The sequence below is a fragment of the Apaloderma vittatum genome, unplaced genomic scaffold (genome assembly GCF_000703405.1).
Source record: "Apaloderma vittatum isolate BGI_N311 unplaced genomic scaffold, ASM70340v1 scaffold7630, whole genome shotgun sequence".
NCBI lineage: Eukaryota > Metazoa > Chordata > Aves > Trogoniformes > Trogonidae > Apaloderma > Apaloderma vittatum.
This window is the reverse complement of record NW_009693987.1, coordinates 45,979-68,576: the sequence shown is the minus strand read 5'-3', so window position 1 is coordinate 68,576 and position 22,598 is coordinate 45,979. Positions and strand designations below refer to the sequence as shown.

Here is a 22,598-nt window from a genome sequence, read left to right as displayed (position 1 = left end):
ACAGGTCCACATCCTTTCCATCATTTATTAGCAGTCTTGGCTAACGGGAGATCTGCGTCAACTGGATGTTAGCAAATGTGATGCCCATCTACAGGAACGTCCAGAAGAAGTATCTGCGGAACTAAAGGCCTGTCAGTCTGACCTCAGCTTCAGGGAAGATTATGAAGCAGATCATCCTGAGTGTCACCATAAAACATTTACAGGACAACCAGGTGATCAGGCTCAGTCAGCATAGGTTTATGAAAGGCAGGTCCTGCTTGACTAACCTGACCTCCTTCTATGACAAGGTGACCCACTTGTTGGATGAGCGAAAGGCCATTGTCTACCAGGACGTTGTCTACCAGGATGTTGTCTACCTGGACTACAGTGAAAAGTCTTTGACATCATTTCCCACAGCATTCTCCCGGAGAAACTGTCTGCTCAGAGCTTGGATGGGTGTAATCTTCACTGAGTGAAAAACTGGCTGGATGCCCAGGCCCAAAGAGTGGTGGTGAATGGAGTTAAATCCAGTTGGCAGCCAGTCACAAATGGTGTTCTCCAGGGCTCAGGACTGGGGACAGTTCTGTTTATTGTCTTTATCAATCATCTGGATGAGGGGATCAAGTGCACCCTCAATGAGTTTGCAGAAGACACAAAGCTGGGTGGCAGTGTTGATCTGCTTGAGGCTAGGAAGACTCTATAGAGGGATCTAGACAAGCTATATCCATGGTCCAAGGCCAGCTGTATGAAGTTCAACAAGGCCAAGTGCCAGTTCCTGCGTTGGGTCACAACAACCCTCGACAATGCTACAGGCTTAGGGAAGAGTGGCTGGAGACCTGCTCAGTGGAATAGGACCTGGGGACATTGGTTGACATTTGGCTGGACATGAGCCAGTGGTGTGCCCAGGTGGCCAAGAAGGCCAATGGCATCGTGGCCTGCATCTGCAGCAGTGTGGCCAGCAGGACCAGGGCAGGGATTGTGCACTCGGAACTTGTGAGGCCGCACCTCAAACCCTGTGTTCAGTTTTGGGCCCCTCACTCCGAGAAAGAGAGTGAGTGCTGGATCATGTCCAGAAAAAGGCAATGAAGCCAGTGAAGGGTCTAGAGCACAAGTGCTGTGAGGAGCAGCTGATGGAGCTGGGGTTTTTGAGCTTGGAGAAAAAGAGGTTGAGGGGAGACCTTATCCTTCTCTACAGCTACCTGACAGAAGATTGTAGTGAGGAGGAGGCTGGTCTTTTCTTCCATGTAACAAGAGGACAAGAGGAAACGGCATCAAGTTTCACCAGCGGATGTTTAGATTGGATATTTGGAAAAATTTCTTCACTGAAATGGTTGTCAGGCATTGGCACAGGCTGACCAGAGTAGTGGTGGAACCACCACCCCTGCATGTATCTAAAAGACATGTAGATGTGGTGGTTAGGCTTGGCAATCCTATGTTTATGGTTGGACTCAATGATCTTAAAGGTGGCCTAAAAAATTCTATGATTCTTCGATTCTATGATTCTAAAGAGACAAGGTAAAAGGTAGCAGCCTTATTTAGGATAAACCAAAACTCATAACCAATATTTTAGATGAACCTCAAATTCAGGAGAAGGTTTCTGCATGATGACTTGGACATAAAATTTTGCCAAATGAAAATTATTAATCTGCTTTGTCACATGGTACCACTAGAAAGGCTTAGAGCGTTCTTAGGTGTCAATTATGCTGGAGCCCTGGGGAGGTTATTGACATTAATTCTATATTTAGTCTTATGGTGGAGAATCTTCCCACCTATTTAGAAAGAAAAAAAAACCTAGACCAAGTCTATAAAACTGAATGTAATTTGGAGAGTTGTCAAAGGTCTTTCCTCCCCCAAACTTGCCAGGTAAATATCTCTGGGAGTAAAACAAAGAAAATATATTAATCTCCGCCTTCGTATTACAATACAAAGTGAGAGAAGCCAGGAAACACAGCACAAAACCTGATGGTACACAGTGTCCTTAGATCACTTGGCTATTGTTTTCTCTCACAGCAGCACATCTTAATGATACAAAGAAGTTTTAACATTTTTTGGCTTTAGCTTTTCATGTCACAACCATAATAAATGCGCACATTATTGTTTGTGCTGCCATATCCTTTAGATGCACTGCCAGCTTCTAGAGCATGTGCTTGCACAGCCAAGGACATGATCTTGCCCACACATAGCCTAGATGAATTAAACTACACAGAAACATTACCACACAGATTCAGCTGCGAAGTAGTGTGTCACAGTATATCATGTTTATGTTGCAAAGATGTTGTATGGGTCAGGCTTGATTTAAACCACCAGCTCTGCCATGGGCAGACCAAAGTTTCTTTGTTCTTCACTGATCAATTTAAATCTGCTTTAAAAGGCCTTTGTCTTTCATGGGCCTAAGATATCCTTATTTGAATTTAGTTAAAAAACCCAACAGTCCCCAAAATAATCAAACAGACAATAAAATATTAAACCCAGGAGAACAGGAAGAAATAAAAAGATTTGGTTTTTTGTTTGTTTTAAGGAATTTGGGCAACACAGAAAAAAAATCAAATATGATGAAGAACGAAGAAACAACTTTTAATGTGGACAGTAGTCGAGTCTCTCCTTTCTCCCACTGCCTGCAGCCACTGAGTCCTGTTACAAAGCCACACAGAACAACTCCATTTGGTGAAGAATTCAGACCGCACCTCTCACATTTCCGCTATGGCCCTCCTTCTCTTGGAGACATGGAAACATTCCAGGGGTCCTTGGAAGGAGGGTCTCGGAAACGCAAGAGCATGCCAACAAAAATGCCCCCTTCTATCACCATTGAGGGTTCCTCATCACCACCAGAGAGACCTGAAGATAACAGTGACATAGGTTCTTCCAGTCTCCCCTTGGTGTTTCAACAGCCAGCACAGCCAAAGTGCAGTTCCCAGATGATTGACCTCTGCAACTTTGGTTTTCAGTTCTACAGAACTCTGGAGCACTTTGGAGCCAAGCCCATAAAGCAAGAGCCGGTGAAGCCTAGTATGTCATGGCCCAGTAGCCCAGCATTCGTGCCGGCTCCTTACCCTTATTATCCTAAAGTCCACCCTGGCTTGATGTTTCCTTTTATAGTGCCACCAAACTTTCATTTCAGGAACCCCTTTCAAATGAAAAGACCTCCAGAGTCACCGTTTAGGAGGGCTGAAGTAAGAGAAAGTGGTGAAAATAAACAGAAAGTGGAAAGAGTAGATGTCAACCTTCAGATAGATGACAGTTACTATGTTGATGTGGGAGGTGAGCAGAAACGGTGGCAATGCCCTATGTGTGAGAAGTCCTACACATCCAAGTACAATTTGGTCACCCATATCTTGGGGCACAGTGGCATTAAGCCACATGCTTGCACCCGATGTGGCAAGCTATTCAAGCAGCTGAGCCACTTGCACACCCATATGCTGACACACCAGGGCACTCGGCCACATAAGTGCCAGGTGTGCCACAAGGCTTTCACTCAAACCAGTCACCTTAAGAGACACATGATGCAACACAGTGACATCAAGCCTTACAACTGCAGGATCTGTGGCAGAGGTTTTGCCTACCCCAGCGAACTGAAAGCGCACGAGTCTAAACATGAGAGTGGTCGAGAGAATATTTGTGTGGAGTGTGGTCTGGACTTCCCAACCCTGGCCCAGCTGAAGAGGCACTTAACAACCCACCGTGGCCCTATACAGTACAATTGCACAGAATGTGATAAGACCTTCCAGTACCCGAGTCAGCTGCAAAATCATATGATGAAGCACAAAGACATCCGCCCCTACATCTGCACTGAATGCGGCATGGAGTTTGTGCAGCCTCACCACCTCAAACAACACTCTCTAACTCACAAGGTAAGCCAGTGTGGGTTGTGCAGCGCTGGCAATAGTAGAAGCTAGACATCTCTGGCAGTCTTGAGAAATTACACACAAAACAGGCTTTGTTATAAACAGCAGTTCAACTGAACCACCAGCATTACTTGCCAAAGCTCTGTTTATATCTCTCTGTTTCTGGGTTTTATCTCCAGAACCACCTTCTGTAACATAGCATGACTTTGTAGAATTGTACGACCCCTTTGCAATTCTAATAGAAGTTTTCCACTGAAAATCCGTTCTGTTGCTTTGTTCCCTTAACTGGAAGTAGGTGGGTTTGCAGTAAACTGTATGTATGCAGCAAAATAAAGTTATTATTTCTCACCAGATTTTGATGAGTCCTTATAATGAGACATTTTGGGGGAAACAAACAAACAAAAAAACAACCAGAGAAGAATTCCCCTTTGTGCACAAGTTATCCAGAATGTCAGTTAATAAAAGTGGACAAGCAGGTCCATAATCCCAGCCAACTCGTATCAAGCAACAGTCTTGCCACTGCTGACAGCAACGACACAGAGTCAGCTAAGGCTAGGAGAATGCTTTGGAACGCATCCAGAAAGGTGACTTTATAAAATAGGAAAAATGTTTCATTCAAGAATGTCTGAAATTAGCTCATCCTCCTTAACAAAAATGTTAAGTCAAAACATTTTATAAAGATTTGCTTCCAGTTTTGCATACTTTGCTGTTAACACTTGAATTTGGGCTTTTACATCAAAAATGCTAAAAATTCAGAAAGTTAAAACATTTCAGTCTTACAGACATATTTTCCTTTAAAAACCAACAACCTCTACTTCCACATTTGCTTTTTCTTCCCTACTGCATGATTATAATTTCTGCTCTTTTTGGAAATTCCCTGGTCTTTGGATTTACAAAGCAAAATTCTACGAATTTAAGCCTTGGTAGTTTTTTTGTCACAGGAAATGCAATGCCTCTGAGTCTTTAGAGCGCTTCTGCTTCTTTGCCCAGAGCTGCAGGTGGATTCAGCTGTGAATAGAATCGACAGTAGTTAGCTGACCAAATGTAGCCTCACATCAGAGAGGCAGACACTTAAAGACCTGTTGGTGTTCACAGCTTTCCCTTTGCAATTAGCTGTGAAAACCACTGACTGGCAGGAAAACAGAGATCGTTTCAAGCCTTCTTTGTAACGGGGGCCTGCAGGAGGAGTAATTGGTCCTAGCATGCCACTAGTAAGCCCTCGTTACCCTCAGCAAGTTATCCTCAAACTTTTAAACTATTTAGTGGTAAATTCATTAATTTTCAGTCCTAGCACTTAGACTGTGCAAGTGCGAGCATGTTGAGTTATGCATTACTAAACAGACTGAATGGCATAAAATGTGCTAGAAATGCTATGCAAGCACCAGAAAAAGTGAGATAACTCCATTAAGGCTACTGCAAGTCCCACTAACAGTGAACAGTTTATTTTCTGTTCATTGAATGTAACACATGTGTCCTTATTTTGTGACATTGCTTGACTGCTTCTCAGTTACTTCATGTTATTTTCTATAGCTCTCTTCAGAGCAGGTGTATACCTTTTTGAGAAACCAATGACATTAAATTATCAAAGGCAAGCATTACTTTGGTCTTTTAACTGGTTAGCTTCTATTCTTGGTTAATAAGTGTACACATTTGACCAATAATTTACATAAGCAATAGAGCAGGAGAGAGAAGCTCTGCTACTCAGTATGTCTCACTGATTTGTACACTTACTAATGGGAACAAAACTCATTATTTCATTAAGCTTATACTTTGTTTTCGTTCTCTGCTTATCCGATTCTCATCAGAATTTTCCAGGGAAAAAATAAATAAATAAGGACATATTGCTTGAACAAATGCTGTTAAAAGTGAAATAAGTTATCACCTGCTTTGATAATGCAGAATGAATAATTCATATATTTCTGTACTGACCGTGAACCAATCTAGAATATTTTCCATCTGCAGAATTTTCTGTTTGTTTGCTTTGTTGTTTTGTTGTTGTTGTTGTTGTTGTTTCTTACAGGGTGTGAAAGAGCACAAATGTGGAATTTGCGGCCGGGAATTTACTTTGCTGGCCAACATGAAGCGACATGTCCTGATCCACACCAATATCAGAGCCTATCAATGCCATTTGTGTTTTAAGAGCTTTGTGCAAAAGCAGACACTCAAGGCCCACATGATTGTTCACTCTGATGTCAAACCCTTTAAATGCAAGGTAAGTGCGTTTAGTGGCATAGGCATTAACACACTGAGTATTTCTGTGATACCATCAACTTGGGATATGGTAGAATTAGAACAAGACTTGCTAACACATATTGCAGTTGCATTTAAATTAGCATAAACCAGCCTGGTTTTCTCTCTTTATCTAGGTTCTGCTTACATAGCACAAAATAATGGAGGTGAATATCTATGGTTTACTCCCTTCCCTTCAATATCAGTAACTTTCATCCTCAAATATTTTTTTCTGCTTCATGAGCTTTAAATGCCATGGCAGTTTGAGGACAATAAACATACCTGACATTTGCTTAGTACAGTCATCCAAACTGAAGTTTAAGTGCTTAATAGCTTGAAACGCTGACTAAAAACATACATCAAGCTGTGCACACTGCAGAGGGCCATGGAAAATCAGCAGCCATGACTAGTGATGCTATGGGAGAGTTCAGGGAAGGACTCAAAAAAGGCACAGCAAAATACAATTGCAGAAGGGATCTGAATGGGTCAAGTGTAATTACCAGACTGGAATTCAGAGCAGGGCATCAGCATCCTAACACAACAGCCTCTGAGATCACTTGGCCTTTTTAGGATCCTGTGCAAATTTTAGTTTGCTGCCTTCCTCCAACAAGTTACAAGCTGATAGACCCTTTATATCCTCTCTTCTCCTTCCTCCTCAAAAACCTTTGAGGCTTTGGCTTTCATGACTGTGTTATCTCTAATATCTTCCTTATGTATTATTCATGTTTATATTCCTACTCAGTATTGGACACTACATCCGTTCCTTTTGCTGCCTATCTGGTTCACTGTTGTAGCCGTACCTTGTGATGTTAAAGGTTGTAGGTTTCATTCCCACTTTAATCTGCCCTAAGAGGGCTATAAATAAAGAGTGGAGGATATTACTCAGTTTGTGCCTAAGTAACTGAAGATTGATCTGAACTAACTTCTCACATTCTTTCATCCAACATCTTTATGGAATTAAAGTGTTTCTTACAAGGAAATTTTCACCGAGAAACAGAGCTGGCTGAAAAATTTTAAATGGAATTGTTTTTTCTCAAAAAACATAAACACAAAATGTCATAGGGAAATATGGCATTCGGCGATAATTTTAATAGGAAAATGTTGAAATTAATCTTTTTGACTTCCTCATTTTTTTTTGACAACTTTGAAGCATATCACTTTGAAAAAATATCAGTGAAGTCCGTCAGCTTCACTGTTTTGTTTCTTTTTAATTTATGTTCTATTAAAACATTATTTTGTATTCTAGGGCTTACGTTATTCTATATTGATAAAGTAATTTGTTACTGAAATGCTTGGATAGCTACACGTTAAGTCTGCCAGAGTCTTTCGTTCTTTGAGAACACCTTCACACCTATCTTTTTCTTCACATTTCATCAAAATCCTAGTCAGAACCCCAAATATCAGAAAAGAAACTCAATAGTTTGATCAGCTGTTCTGGACGCAGCATCTGGACACACAGTATTTTTCAAGTATGTGCAGATTAGCTGGAAGTTTGTGTTCAGGTTAAGGTTTACTGAGGACCGACTATTAAAACTTGGAGATGGCAATAGTTTGAACCAGGAACCGGAGTGTAACCAGTATTTCTAGCCAGTAACAAAAGCTCTACAGGCCCACCTGTTTTTCCTATTTTTTTTAACTTCTCTGGCCCCACCCAATGTCCCTGGGAGGAACGAAACAAGTAAGCACAGTGAACCAGTTTCCCCCTTGTCTGAAGGAGTGTGAATCAATACAAGTGCCCCTGAATGGAGCAGACTTTGTGACAGTAAGCAAAGGGAGAATCAAAAATTGCTCTTGGAAATAGCCCTTGCCTCTCCAGCAGAGCCCTTGAAGACTCGGGCAAGTAGTTCTGGCTGGTATTCAGAGGGTTAAGGCAATGACCAGATAGCAGCCTTTTGGCACCAAGCTCCTCCTCAGCAGAAGGAAGGATATAGCTGTATGAACAGCCTGCTTAACAATGGCTCACATGTCCCCGGGGAACTGCCTGCAAATAGATTTCATCTTGCTTTCTCTTGTACTTTTCAAAGCTTCCTGTTTTCTCACGGTCCTTTTGGACAGTTTACAGTCTTTCTCCCTCTCCCTCTCTCTTTGAGGAAAGGAACACCCTTCTTATAAAGAAAAAAAAAAAAGAGGAAGAAGAATGCAAGGGAAAGAGAGCACAGCAGTAGCCTTTCTACTTCACCGCGTGCAATGGTTTTCTTTACCTTTTTCTCACAGCAAAAGAAAACATGAGGCTTTCCTATGTGTCTAATCACAGCTAAGCACCGACCATCTGAAAAGAGGGAGTAGCAAATAGTTGTCCCTTCTGTTTCCTTACTCAGCTGTAGTCTGGGTCTGTGTTTGATTTTTCTGTGAAGAGTGAACTTCTCTGTAGAGTTTAAAGACCTGAGCCTGAACTGCCTTCTTTACTTCTGTTTAAAAACACAACACTGAAGAGTTCTGGAGGAGTTGCATCAATTGCTGCCGTAGTGCTAATTCTCATTTGTAGAGGAATCTTCTGTGAAATTTACAGTTGCTTTTAGTGCTGAAGTCAGCAATATTTCAGATCCCCTAGAATGCAATCCCCTAGAATGCAATCAAGTTTTCTCTAGCGCAGCCGAATACACTTTGCAGCGTGTTTTGAACTCCACATTTTTTTCCCATCTGGTATCATGGGTTTAAATCAGGAGTCAAAACCAAAGAAAGTGTGAGAGACAAGTACTTTGGAAAGGAACAAAATAGACTGACAAATGTAGAAAGATGATACGTCATGTGGTGGTTTAGGAAGACAATACCTGGTGTTGAACTGATTCAGCTTTTCTAGCAAACTGTACTGAAGTCTGTTTCACCAGCCAGTGAAACAAAGATTGTTCAGCAGACTTGCAGCTGAGGTCGTTCTCTTCACGGCTTAATTTTTGTCTAAAGCAGGCATCCTAACAGAAGGTCCACAAGTAAACCATATTATTCCTATTATCCCAAGATCTCTTTAATCAGCTTTGCATCTCCCTGAGTTTTAAGGCGTTCTATGGTGTGTTCTGCTGGAGCTCCTTCCCATGCAACCAACTCAGGGTCATCTTTCACACTCTGCTCATCAGTGCTCACACCCCTGCCCTGTCACAAAGAAGAAAGTCTTCTATACTTTTCTAGTTTATTCTGCAGACTCAGACTGTTCTTTAAGCATTAGCTGTGAACCTCAGCTAGCTCTGAGTTGCTGTCTTCCAGCACATGAGCCCCAAACCTGATCTCTTTCCTCTCTGGATCATGGACATTCCTCCGAAAATTGTCTTGTGCCTTTAGAAAATTTTAGATTACCCAGAGACCATGTGAGACAGAGCCATCTTTCTGAAAAACAACCTTCATATGTGCATTTCTTTCGTTTTCCTGCCACACCTTTCCACTCTAGTACCATTTCCTCACGTCCCCATGGGGAGATTCCAGGACAAGAATACATTACATATCCCTGAGTCTGTGCATAATTTTGGAAGTGGAAAACCTACCCTCTTTACTCAGAGACGCAAAACTATTATGCTGTAAGGGTCTACCTTTTACCAATTCTCTGTGTTTACATTTTGAAGAAAAGAAATAAGTACTGCCTTTACAGAAACAAAAATCCTTCTACTAGACACATTTTAAGACTCAGTACTTTATAAAGATATGAATTTGCATGAAGTCTTTAGCCATTCACCTGTTCAAGCTGATTTTTCTTTATTAGGTAGAGAGGTAAAGCCACAGTTATCAGAAAGCAAAAGCCAGTGAGAACACAGGTCAGCCACAATACAAACAGATGACCAGAAGCCTTCTGCTAAGATAGTTTAGAGAGGTATTATTGGCATTCTTGTAGCCAGAGAAATATTGATGCATCATAGGTCATTCCAGCAGCTGTCAAGATATAATCAGCTGCTGTTCTTCCTTGAAATTATCTGTGTTCATCAGTGCTTCTTCTTCTCTTTATTTCCTCACAGCATCTAAGGGTGGGGTTTTTTGTTGCATTCATTTCCCTGAGTATAAGTCATGCAGCATATTACCTTTCTCTGAATGCAAAGAAGAGAGTCCTCTTTCATAAGTGGGTGGATGACCCTTGGATTCAGATCTCTTGTTTTTACAAATTAATAACTGATTTTCAGTGGCTACTTTTTTTTTTCCCTTCCACTGTCTTGGTCAACACTTTGCTGGTATATTTATTTGCTAGAATGTTCACATTAGCAAAATCACAGAGAGCAAATCACAGAAGAGAATTTATGCAGCTGAAACATATATTTTTTACTGAAAGCAAGTGAATATTTCCAGACTGTTTCTTTTTGAGGCATTGACTCAGCTCTAGTTTTTATTTGAAAAACAACACCCCTGAGAATTTTTATATTAATGAACTGCTATAATTTTCCATCGAGAGATGGTTTAAAATGCAAAGGATTTATCACTATTTCACCAAGGATCATTCCACTATCTACATTCCATTCATCTACTCCAGGTGATGGCTTTGCAAATTTGTACCAAAAAGTATTGTCATCTATATGCCATCAGACTAAATCAGAAGACAGATCGGACCAAAAATTTGGTGGAATCTCAGTAATTGTTTTTTAGTAATTTTCTCTCAGATGATGGAAATCTCAGTTATTCAGTAACAGTGATTCTGGCTCATGCAGTAATAAAGATTGTAAAAAAAAAAATTAAAATTGGATGGTAAAATTAGTTGATTAAAACCATTACAAAAAAAGGAGCTGAAGTAGAAAGCAAACATAGGAGCTTTCAGAGAATGGAAATGGCCACTTGAATGTGAAAAAAATAATAAGTCCTGATAAAGAAAGACCAGAAGACAAGTAAGACTAGAAGTTTGTAATAGTGATGTCAAACTCTCATGTCTTGAGAATACATTTGATTTATAAGGGACCAGACTACAAAAGGATGCATCTAGATAAACAACAACAATGAAAAAACCCACCTTATTGTTTCATCAAAGGGAAACTTGCAAGATCAATGGCTTGAGCTGGCAGGAACGTTCTTCAGGGAAAGCTGAGTCATTCTTGCAGCCCCATGACTGTTTAAATTTCGGCTTACTCACCAGAGACACAGAAGTTGGTAAACAGAAGATAAGAGGATCAGAGAGAAATGTGGGAGCAAGAAACAAAGAAAAAAAAGGAATTGCAGAATGTGCAGCCCTTTCATTTCCACTTAAGGAGAAATAATATTCTGCTTGACTCTTTCACAGAAAACCTGAATTGATTTTATTTTGTATCTCTGTCTCCGACTGTTGCTTTTCTTGATTAAAGGCTAGATTTGTAAACTACAAATGAAATAGTTCACCAGGGCAGAAAGCTATGCTTTGAATTTCATTGAAGTTAAGAGCCTTGCAGGTTATGGCCTTAAGCCTCTCCCCTTCCAACAACTCTATTCCCTGCTTTTGGAGAGTCCTTGACTGTGTCTTAGTCACCAAATTTAAAGAAATGGCAGAAGTGCAGAAGGATCTAGATAGATCAGACTCAACCACATATTCTTGTCTGTAGGATTTGCACCCGTATCTTCAAAACACAAAGTGCAGGCAGAAGCTACCTAGGCTCCAGCTGGCCAGAATAGGTCCTATCGCATCCATCTCTGGAGCCCTTAACACAGGAAAGATGTGGACCTGTTGAAGCAGGTCGAGAGGAGGGCCACAAAAATGATCAGAGGGCTGGAGCACCTCTCCTGTGAGGACAGGCTATGAGCATGAGAGTTGGGGCTGTTCAGCCTGGAGAAGAGAAGGCTCCTGGGAGATGTTGTAGATGCCTTCCAGTACCTGAAGGGACCCTACAGGAAGGCTGGGGAGTGACTGTTTACAAGGGTGTGTAGCGACAAGACAAGGTGCAATGGTTTTAAACTAGAGCAGGGTAGATTCAGATTAGGTGACAGGAAGAAGTTCTTTACTGTGAGTGTGTTGAAACACTAGCACAGGTTGCCCAGAGAGGTGGTGGAGGCCCTACCCCTGGAAATATTCCAGGTAAGGCTTGCTGGGGCTCTGAGCAACCTGATCTAGTTAAAGATGTCCCTGCTCACTGCAGAGGGCTTGGACTAGATAACCTTTAAAGCTCCTTTCCCTGCCTATGCATTCTACAATTCTGTGATTCTATTTCTTTTTTACATCTTCTCCTTGGAAGTACCCCTTTGAACTAATTATTTTATTTTTCACTTTTTTTACAGCTGTGTGGAAAGGAATTTAACAGAATGCACAATTTAATGGGACACATGCACTTGCACTCAGACAGCAAGCCTTTCAAGTGCCTTTACTGTCCCAGCAAATTCACATTGAAGGGGAATCTAACCAGACACATGAAAGTCAAACACGGGGTAATGGAAAGAGGATTTCATTCTCAAGGTAATATTTTTCAGTAAGGTGTTTTTCTTAGAGATTTGAAGATGCATATCTGTAAACCCAAATGGCCTTTGTACCTACAGATTTACGATCTTGTACCATAGATCCAATGCTGTTGGAAAAGATCAAATCCAGTAAGCCTGGGATTAACTACTTTAGTCCACTGCTACAAATCAGGGACCTCCAAGGTAGTGACCCTTGTCTCAGACGCCTTTCAGACTGGATATTTGGTGACAGAGAGGCACAGATTGAAATGGAGGAATAGACAGAGACAAAATGAGACAGTATTTATGAGTACAAAGGAAATTTTTTTTTGTGCCATAAAATCCTGTTGTCAGGTGTTACAGAGCATCAGTAGCGTGAGAGCAGAGGATTTATCAAGCTGTACCAAATGTTCTTGTACTTAAGCCCAGAGTTCCCCATCCATCACTGTGAGAAGACTCAATATCTACCACACCACTGTACTTTTTCCAGCATGTGGGTACCCCAAGATTTAAATGGGAACAAGCTGGTGAAGATTCAGCCTTAGTGAGGCTGTGACATATGTCGTTGGCCAGGGAAATGATTAGACAACATGATCTTCCTGACTGAGTGTTCCATTATTTCTGAATAAATGTTACAGCTTCAAGGGGCTTGGTTCCCAGAGGCTCGCAGACTGCACACAAGCAGACATTTTTCTCCAGATGCATCTGGTTAGGAGTTTATAGTTTTTCTCTTATATTTGAAGTACATCATAGACCATAAATTCATTCAAAGCTGACAGAAGCAAAAAATCTTGATTTCATGGGTCTTGCTCACTGCTTTTTGGATTCCAGTCTGGAATAGAAATGGCAGGTTGAATGACTATATCCAGGAGCTTTGTTTATTCCATACCATATCAACATAGCTGATGTTAGGTGGACAGTAGGATCAAGACTTGATTTACAAAGACATGCGAACAGGAGATAGCCCTCCCATATCTCAAAGTATATGGATTTTTACTACCCAGAGTATTCTTCAAAGCGTTTCCTATCTCACACATACTACATACGTTTCCTGAAGTCAACCTAATGTGTGTACACATGCCAATGTTATGGGAAGAAGTGGGAGAATGAGCAAGGATTGTTTTGAGAGTGAGTATCCAAGATAAATTGTTAAGATTTTCTAGATAAATAAGTCTTCCATAGGTAAGATTTCTTGGTGTTCCTCTAATTCAAGCTTTAGCACAGCCTAACATACATGTAAAACAGATAATTTAATGACACTTGGCATAAAGTTTACAAAAATCCTAAAAGGTCATGTAACAAATGGCTCCTTTTTCCTGTAAATCTCCTACAGCACCATGGTAGTTACACAGTTAGTTGCAATTTAAGACAGCCTAAGAGCTTTTCAGTATACAGAGGTTCTTCAGCTCTTGAGGCTTATCAGATACAAGACACTTGGCAAGGGCTGCCACCTGTTCATTAAAAAATATAACCTGTTGCAAAGCAGCAGCACTATCTAGCACAACTGTAGAGATCCTGCAGAAACTGCTTTAAATTAATGAGGGAAAAAAAACAAACCCGAAGCAAATAGAACAGTGGCTTTCATAGATACTTGCTATTGAGTGAAATCCTCACTGTCTTTTAATTAAGAGGGACTATGCCTGCTGTGTCTGAATCTTCTTCACTGCATTGTGATGCTCAGAGCATATTTGAGTCCACATATGTCCACTGGGTAACATCTGGATTTCATCAAGAGAGGAAACACTCTTGACAAATACTAAGACAAGCCAGATCCAGGACTACATTCAAACTTATACTGTACCACTCACAATCATCATTTGTCTATAATGATTTCCTCAAGCTGAAGCACTAGCTGGTGCTTAGTGCTTTTGAGTGGTATGAATGGCTTCTCTGTAGATGAAAGAAGGAAAATTAAGGGAAGTGGAGGTCATAGATTGCTGAGACTTGATTGTCTTTTAGTATTTAAAGCAGTGACTTTGAACCAGAGCGTCCACAGAACACATCAACATGTTTCTAATCTCTTTGACTCCACTGGAAAAAAACTGTACAAAACCTGGGACTTTGATTATGGCTTGTGATGCTTTAGATCAAAGTTTTGTTTTTTTTAAAAAATAGGAAGGAGGAAGTGGGTAAGTTCACTGGCAAAAATAGCTTGCAAGTGTCCAGGCCGCTAAATTTTTATTCCTAGGTCCCTCATCAAGTGTCTGGCATGTACAGCAAAATGTTCTGTGTGTCCTGACCTGGTTGTGAAGTGCATACAATAGTACTTTTTTTAACAGCCTCTCAAAAGAGAAGTCATGAGATGTAAACAGTAACGGACTTGGAGATAGATGGGTGGAAGACAAAGGTAAAATATGAAATAGATGGCCACTTCACATTTTGTTTTTTAACCGCATATCAGATAGTAAAATTTCCTAAATATAAATTATTCCTTTTCTCCTTCCCTCAAACCACTATAAGGTTTTGGAAGAGGAAGAATCGCTCTATCCCAGACAAATGTCTTAAGAAGCTTGGAACAGGAAGAGCCCTTTGATCTTTCCCAGAAAAGCCAAGGGAAGGCAATCTCATTTCATTCAGATGGTGAGAGTGCCAAGGGAAGCTCATGCCAGGAAGAAGAGGAAGACAACTGCTACGAGGCAGAGCGGTACAGCCCTGCCATGTACCATCATGATGACAACAAGCTGTACATGGCTCAAGATCTGCCTGGCAAACCTGAGTGCGCGTTGAAGGACTTCAGAGAGTCCTACTGCAATGAGAAGGAAGTAGTGCTGAGTGAGGGAGAACTGGAGAAGAGAATAGCAAATTCAGACAAACAGGAGAGCCAAGGAGAGAGAGACCTTGCAAACAACAAAGAACACCTCAGGTTTAGATCCTTTGAAAAGGCCAGACTTGGCCACTCTCTCTCTAATTACTTGTATTTCAAGCACAGAAACAAGAGTTTGAAAGAATTGCTGGAAAGAAAAATGGAAAAACAAACAATGCTTATAGGCATTTAAAATGGACATTTTAAAACAGCTGGAAAATGGGGATAATAGATAGCTTTTAACTTGAACTGTAATTTACCAAAGCCTGGTAGCTTGTAGTACTCATTAGAAATAAACAAGCAAAATTAATAAAAGTAATTTAAGGTATAGGCATTTAAAATGGACATTTTAAAAATCTGAAAAATGGGGATAATATAGCTTTTAACTTGAACCGTAATTTACTGAAGCTTAGTGGTTCGTAGTAGTCATCAGAAGTAAACAAGCCAAATTAATAAAAATAATTTAAGGCAAAACACATACATTAAAAGAATAAAGCAGTCCAAGGTCATCAAGCAATGCAATAGATATTGAACAATAACATCTTTATACTTATCCATTTCATGTATAAGCAGACAATGGGGTGGATACAGAGGCTTATTTTCCTTTATCTGGGGTGGTAGAGACTTGTATGCTGTTTTATAGTTATCAAAAAGCAACATACATTATCTTTTGGTTTATTATCTCACTAAATATATATCAACACTTCTAAGTATATGCCTCAAAAAAATCTGAAAATACTAAGTATTTCACAGTATAAGCAGCAATACTACTAAACATAGTGTTTATGAAAGCACTGTCACTCTCAGAACTAACACAGTCCAAATACTTTCATTTACTGAAGTGACTGTTAGTTCAACCACTTACAATGAGTAATGGGAAACAAATTGAGAGGAAAAACTAATGTCATGTGAGATAGGGAAGGATAGTGCTGTAAGGCTTTGAGAGGGCTGGGAACTGTTAGGGTCACAGAAGCTTTTCCTTTGGCACAAAGAATGTTTGTGCTTTGCTATATTTCAATCAGTATGGGAGTATTCAGCAGTTTTTCAAGTAAAATAGCATGGACTATGTTGACATTTTGTTCTGCTGTCTGCTCAGACCAATTCTTCTAATGAGCAGCAGCAGTGTGTAGCCTTTGCAAGTCTTGCTCTAATTACACATAAAGCAATCAAACTAATTTCATTGAGAAAATGGTGCAATTTTGCCGTTTATCTCTTCAGTCTATCTTGGCTAGCCTGGATGATTTTGCAATGTATAGGTTCAAACAGATTTTATTTTAGAAGGGATGTCAAAAAAGAGCCCTTAGAGGGCAAGAAGTGCTTCACAGACAAAAACTGGTTTTGGATTTCCTCTTAATAACATGGCCATGGCTTGACCAGTAAATTCTTTCAGAAGAAATCCACTTGTGCTGTTTTTATTGAGTCATTCCCAACTTCTTATCCTCTGTTTCCCGTACAGTTATATGTTCATAACAAAGATGCAAAAAATGACTTTCCATTAAGCACTCTCCATTAATTGCATAAATAGTTTGACCAGCATTTTAATTCCTGAATCTTCAAGATAGGGGACAAACAGCCCCGCATCCTCCTGTTGGCTTTTGAGGAAATAAAGATTTAATGAGTCATTTAGTTAGTGCTATGTCATTCTGACATCCCAGCTCAAAAGGATAAAATTTCTCTATATATGGTACATATTTTCCAAGTATTACCACTTTCTTCACTTACCTGCCAAGTTCTTGGTTTGAAATACCTTGCCATCATGCTCAATATATAGCAAGTTATAATTAAATGTAGTCATATGCTTATAGTTTGCTAAGACTAGAGTCACGTAGCTGCAGCTTTCTGCTATTGTAAGGAACCATTCACCTTACAAAACTAATGATTTTCACACCTCCCAGTTAATCAGTGTTCACAGGACAGCAGCCCTTATTTATGCTGTAAAACTAGGTTCGTGTAGTTTGAGGCTGCAGAATGTGGTTTATTTTTTCAGGGCTCAGACACAGCATTGTAAAGATTCTAAGTGAAGAGCAGAAAAATCTGTTGTTATAGAAGTTGTAACATATGTGTAACTCTTCTAAATGTAATTAACTCTACAGCTGACATACATACTTTTTAAAATAAAATGTGGGCCCAGAATTAATGATCTCTTTCAAAATGAGGTGTGTTTCAGAGGTACATAGCCTTTTTTTTTCAGTAATAAACTGTTTTATCATATATATTCAACTTCCTTGCTTCCACTGCAAGATAACTCCTCTTGAAAAACGAGCCATCTTTATTTCAAGGCAGACATTATGCTCAAGCAGAAGAATCAGAAAAATTGCAGAGTAATGTGTGTAACTACATTCTTCTTAGACTAGAGGGGACATGATCAGGCAGAAATTCAACATGGCCTAGGAGACTGTCTCTTAAAAATGGGAACAAGTCCTTTGGTTACCTCTTGTCTCTGTCAGACAAAAGCTGCTGCATGAGAACATATACAGCCAAGAGCTAGGGCTGACTGGCCACTAATTCTTAGAAGTGTCCCTTCCAAGGTGGTGTAGTTTCCAGCTGTGCATAACTGAAGATCAGTCCACTCCACTTTTGTAGCCGTATTAGTCCCTACGATAGGAGGAGTAAGCAAGGAATCAAGAACCTAGTTGTAATTTCTAGAATGGTCATCACGGAGATGAGTTGAACTTAGCAAGTCCCTTCCTTTCTGTGGTAGGTAAAGCAGAAGGGTGTGCAGATTGTAGAGGGTTACGGAACAGTTAGACAACCCTTATCAATAAAGAGACAAATGATTACATATCAACAGCACACGAGGCAAACAAAGCATGGAGGCATTTTCAGCAGAGCTCATCTCCTAGCAGTTAATATTGTAACCACAAAAAAGAAGGTTGTCTACTGGAAATATGAAGTCCAGAATTTTCCCTAGGAAAGTGCAAGATGCGTCCTTAGGAAAAGAAACCACTGCAGACAGTTCTGGATTATCTAAATGGTTAACCAAACACTTTCAACCCCATTGTCGGTGCAGACAATTTATCCACTTCTGCAATCCTACTTCTCATTGGAGCAAAAGCAAATGCCAACCACATAGAGCCAGGAGGAAAAGAGTTGAGGTCCCCAGAATGGCAATGCTATTTAGGAATAATTCATAATGTGAATCCCTTTTCTTGCATTCTTCCTAGAAAGCAGAGAACGTTCCATTGCAATGAGGCTCAGACACATAGTCACACTAAGCTAATTCACAAACACCTAAGGCTAATTCACGTTAAAATAGTAAAGAACTCATCTAAAACCACGTCATCAGTCAGAGGAACTGCAAGCAGAACTATTAGTGAGATAAGGAGACAGTGCCAAGTGACCCAAGCAACGAGATTAGGAGATGATAGTGGTCCCTACTGTGGAACATAATGCAGCTGGGTCTAAGACACTTGTTACAAAGAGGCCCCAAGGGACAAATTAAAAGTGAAATAACAGCCTTCATTGTGAAGCACCTTGCTTTTCAAACATAAGTTATTTTCATGCTATTTACATTGGCACTGATTTGGGAACAGACAGTAACAGTCTTTGCTTTTTAATGGCTTTGAAAATGCTTTATAGAAATTTGCTCTCATCATGAAGTTATTTCCCATTTCTAATTTTCGAGGGATTAGCTTCCCTGTTTTGCTTTGAATAGATGCTCAGATGTCCTGCAGAGACATTGCCTGTGTCCTGGACCTTTCTTCCTTCTGAGAAAAATTTGCTCTTTTTCCACTGAATAAAACTCAGATTTCCTCAGAATCTGAGTATATTTGCTTTCTTCTTGCTATTTTTTGGGAGAAAAAAACCCAACTTATCTGACTTTTCTCTACTATATCAGCTTGTGGTAACAAATGAAATTAAATCTCAGCTTCCATCACCTCTACATTAAATCACATCCATACTGTTTCTTTGCATTACTGTATGAAGTCTATCTTCAGTGTCTCTGAGACCATCAGAGCAAGTGGGAGTGGCCACAAACTTATACAACAGAGGTGCTTTCCAGATATGTACAAACAGAGATACTTCCAGAAGCTATTCTGAGGAAAGGTAAATTGGCTATGCGTAATAATTCAGGGTGTGTAATGGCATATGGTTTGTTAAGTCAGAAGTTTTTCTACTGTTAAGAGCAGCAGAGAAAATTCTGCAAGACACTGTGCAGAACAAAGTAGGGGGATGAAATACCAAAAGTTGGGTTAGTGAAATCTGAGGGTAAAGAAATACTTCACTGAGAAAGTGAAGTAATAGGTAAAGCTGGAACAAGCTATTCTGAGTCTGGACACCAGGACTCAGTCACCTCCTTGTGAGCCTGAGTTCTCCTGGTTGCTGGGCAGTCTCCAGGCCATGAAGGCATAGACAGGTGCTCTGTGTTCAGCAGCTCAAAGGGTAAAACACACAACACTTTATGATAGTATTATAAAAGAAGTTTATCCTGTGCTCTGTCCTATAAAAGAAGTTACTGGAAAGACCAAGTAGTGCTACTGCACCCAGCTTTTTACAACTCTGTTGGTCTACTAGCAATTCTCCAATTTCTTTCTTCTTTTGGTGCTGCTCGAGTCTGCTGTTATGAGTGTACAGTTAAGAAGTAGTATGAGTACTATATTTATTATTCCAAGAAGTTTTTAATAATTATTAACAGTTTTGAAAATAAGTCATGTCTGCTTAGCTGAACAAGATGTAACAGAGCTAACATTTTGTACTTCTAACAGATTTTGCAAATAAAGTGGTGTATATTTATTTCACATAGAACACCAGGTTTCCATTTACAGCCCAAACTCAAAAAATGGACTAACTATCTGTGAATATTTAGTTTCTGGCTTTCTGTCTCTATTTCAATCTATGCTAGTAAAAGCATGTATGATATATGTATTAATTTAAGCAAATAAATATGTACTGGAGAAGCTGTTGTATCTTGTGTTGAAATGGATCTAGAGTTCTTGGCACTCTAGCTATTTTATATAGCAAATGCAGAGGGATAGCCTGACAAGGTCATACTTCACTCAGCATCACCACAGAGTGGTCCTTGTAAAGGGAAATATAAATTAGTGATGAAGGACTAGTTACAAGTAAAGAGCAGAAGAGCCTCCAGGTCCTCTGAGGTAGACAGATCTCATTATTGTAATAGACTACGGTCTCAAAAGAGTGCTCTGGAATGATTAGCGTGTTTGTTAAGTTGTGTTTAGAGAAGCTGAAAAAGACAGATGTAATCCTTACCTTAAAGGTGTTTCAAAGATTTACATCATGTAAAAATAGAAGAAAAAACAACAAAATGTGTTAAAAGATTGGAATTAAGAAAGTAAAAATATCTTTATAACTTAAGCAGTAAGCAGAAGGGGCCCAGAGTTCCATTTTCTAATGGAAAGCATCAATTTTAAGTGCAGAGTAGACTCTTGAATTTGTTTGGTTTAGTGAGATCCTGATGGGAGTGGCATAATCAGACTTCACAGAGAACATTTGAACCAGCATTTGTGCAGAGAGGGAAAGCAACTGGAACGTTGGCTATAAAAAAGCTCGAGTAATAAAGGAAATAGCTATACTGTTCCTGTATTTCTGAGCGGAATATACCTTAAAAACTGCAATAAGGCTGATACAAACACTGGAAATGTATGTAAGAGGCTAAATGAAACAGAAATTTGCTTTCCAGTTTTCCTTTTTTTTCCCCCCTTCTGTTTTGTTTGTAGGTAACAACCACTATGAAGGTTATAAGCTACCTCTAGATGAGGAGCAGAATATGCTGAGGAGTGCCCTAGTACATTCCCACGTGAATCAGTATCAGTGAATCTCAAAGTGTCTTCTTTGCCACTCACAAAAATATAATTTAGAAAAACATATGTTTGGTCTTTTTCACAAATTTTCTGTTTCATTTTTGTTGAAAACTGAGTTGTAATCATTTAATTCCTCAAACAAGCAGAAATTATGTAGAAGAGAAAGTGAGCCTCTCAGATGTTCCCAGGGGGCTTTTCTGTGCCTCTGATGAAATGGTGAAAGACTCAATATATCTGAAGTATTTTCACGGAGACAGCCAAATTAATATCAATGATACAAAAAAAGTGACTGATGCATGCTGTTGATGCCAAGCTTAGTGGTGCAGTCAAAATGCCAGAGGCATGGGATGTCCTCCAGAGGTAACTGGACAAGATGGAGAATTGCGTCCGTGTGAACCTTGTGAGGTTCAACAAGGTCAAGTGCAAGATCCTGCACCTGGGTCGGGACAATCCCCGGTAGCAGTACAGGCTGGGAGGTGATGTGCTAGAGAGCAGCGCTGCGGAAAAGGCCTTGTGGGTACTGGTGGATGAAAAGCTGGACATGAGCAACCAATGTGTGCTTGCAGCCCAGGCGGCCAGTCACATCCTGAGGTGCATCAGAAGAAGCATGGCCAGCAGATTGAGGGAGGTGATTCTGCCCTTCTGCTCTGCCATGGTGAGACCCCACCTGCAGTGCTGCGTCCAGCTGTGGAGGCCTCAACAGAAGAAGAACGTGGACTTGGAGCAGGTCCAGAGGAGGGCCCCAAAATCAGCCAGGGAGCTGAAGCACCTCTCCTATGAGGACAGACTGAGGGAGTTTGGGCTGCTTAGCATGGAGAAGAGAAGGCCCTGGGGAGACGTTATAGAGGCCTTCCAGTACCTGAACGGGGCTACAGGAAAGCTGGGGAGGGACTGCTTACAAGGCCATATAGCAACAGGATGAGGGGCAATGGTTTTAAACTAAAGCAAGGTAGACTTAGATTAGATTAGAAAAAAGTTATTTACAATGAGTGTGGTGAAACACTGGCACAGGTTGCCCAGAGAGGTGGTGGAGATTCCATTCCTGGTGGCATTCAAGGTCAAGCTTGATGATTTAATTTGGATGGAGCCAGATACCAGTCCCTTTCAGCGAATTACTTCCTGAATTGAAAAGTCTCTTGTTGTGTGAGCATTTTTCTCTATCCGTTTACATCAGTGGAAAATGCTGGCTTGTGTATTTGGTGCTGGGATTATCTGTTTACACTGTAGTTTTTCAGTACTTTAGTACCCTTACCGTTCTGAGTGGAAAATGGTTAAAGAATAAAGTGTGATCGAGACACTGACTAGCCAACTAAAAGATGGGGTACAGTAAAATGTTGCAGTTGAGTGAAAACAAGAAATGTATTTCTATCCTATGGACAGCTATTATAAAATTAACAGAGATGGGAACAGTATAAAAATGACAGACAAGGTGTCACAGAAATTACTCTAAAAGAAATATAGTTCCGTAAGGTAAGTGGCAGATAAAAACCCAGAAAAATATCTATCAATGCAGAGGGATATCTTGCCAGGGAACTCCACAAGCTCCTTAATTCTTTATAGATCTTGACATTTTCTTTTACAAGCTATAGGACTTTTCTAGAAACACTAACTCTTGACGTTTTTTATTTACTTCGTAGGCCAGGATGATTTTTTAAAATCAGTATATAAAGCATTTGTACA

General features: G+C 40.2%; 1 protein-coding gene across 1 annotated transcript in view; it reads left to right on the top strand.

Annotated features, from left to right (window-relative positions):
• Window positions 1–15,397, top strand: part of ZNF366 (zinc finger protein 366) — a 34,731-nt gene extending 19,334 nt beyond the window's left edge. The window contains 5 exon segments of the mRNA XM_009865814.1: window positions 2,498–2,514; window positions 2,517–3,827; window positions 5,842–6,033; window positions 12,198–12,372; window positions 14,814–15,397. Of these exon segments, the coding sequence (XP_009864116.1) occupies window positions 2,498–2,514; window positions 2,517–3,827; window positions 5,842–6,033; window positions 12,198–12,372; window positions 14,814–15,349 (2,231 nt within the window). The 3' untranslated portion in view covers window positions 15,350–15,397.
• The last annotated feature ends 7,201 nt before the right edge of the window (window positions 15,398–22,598 follow it).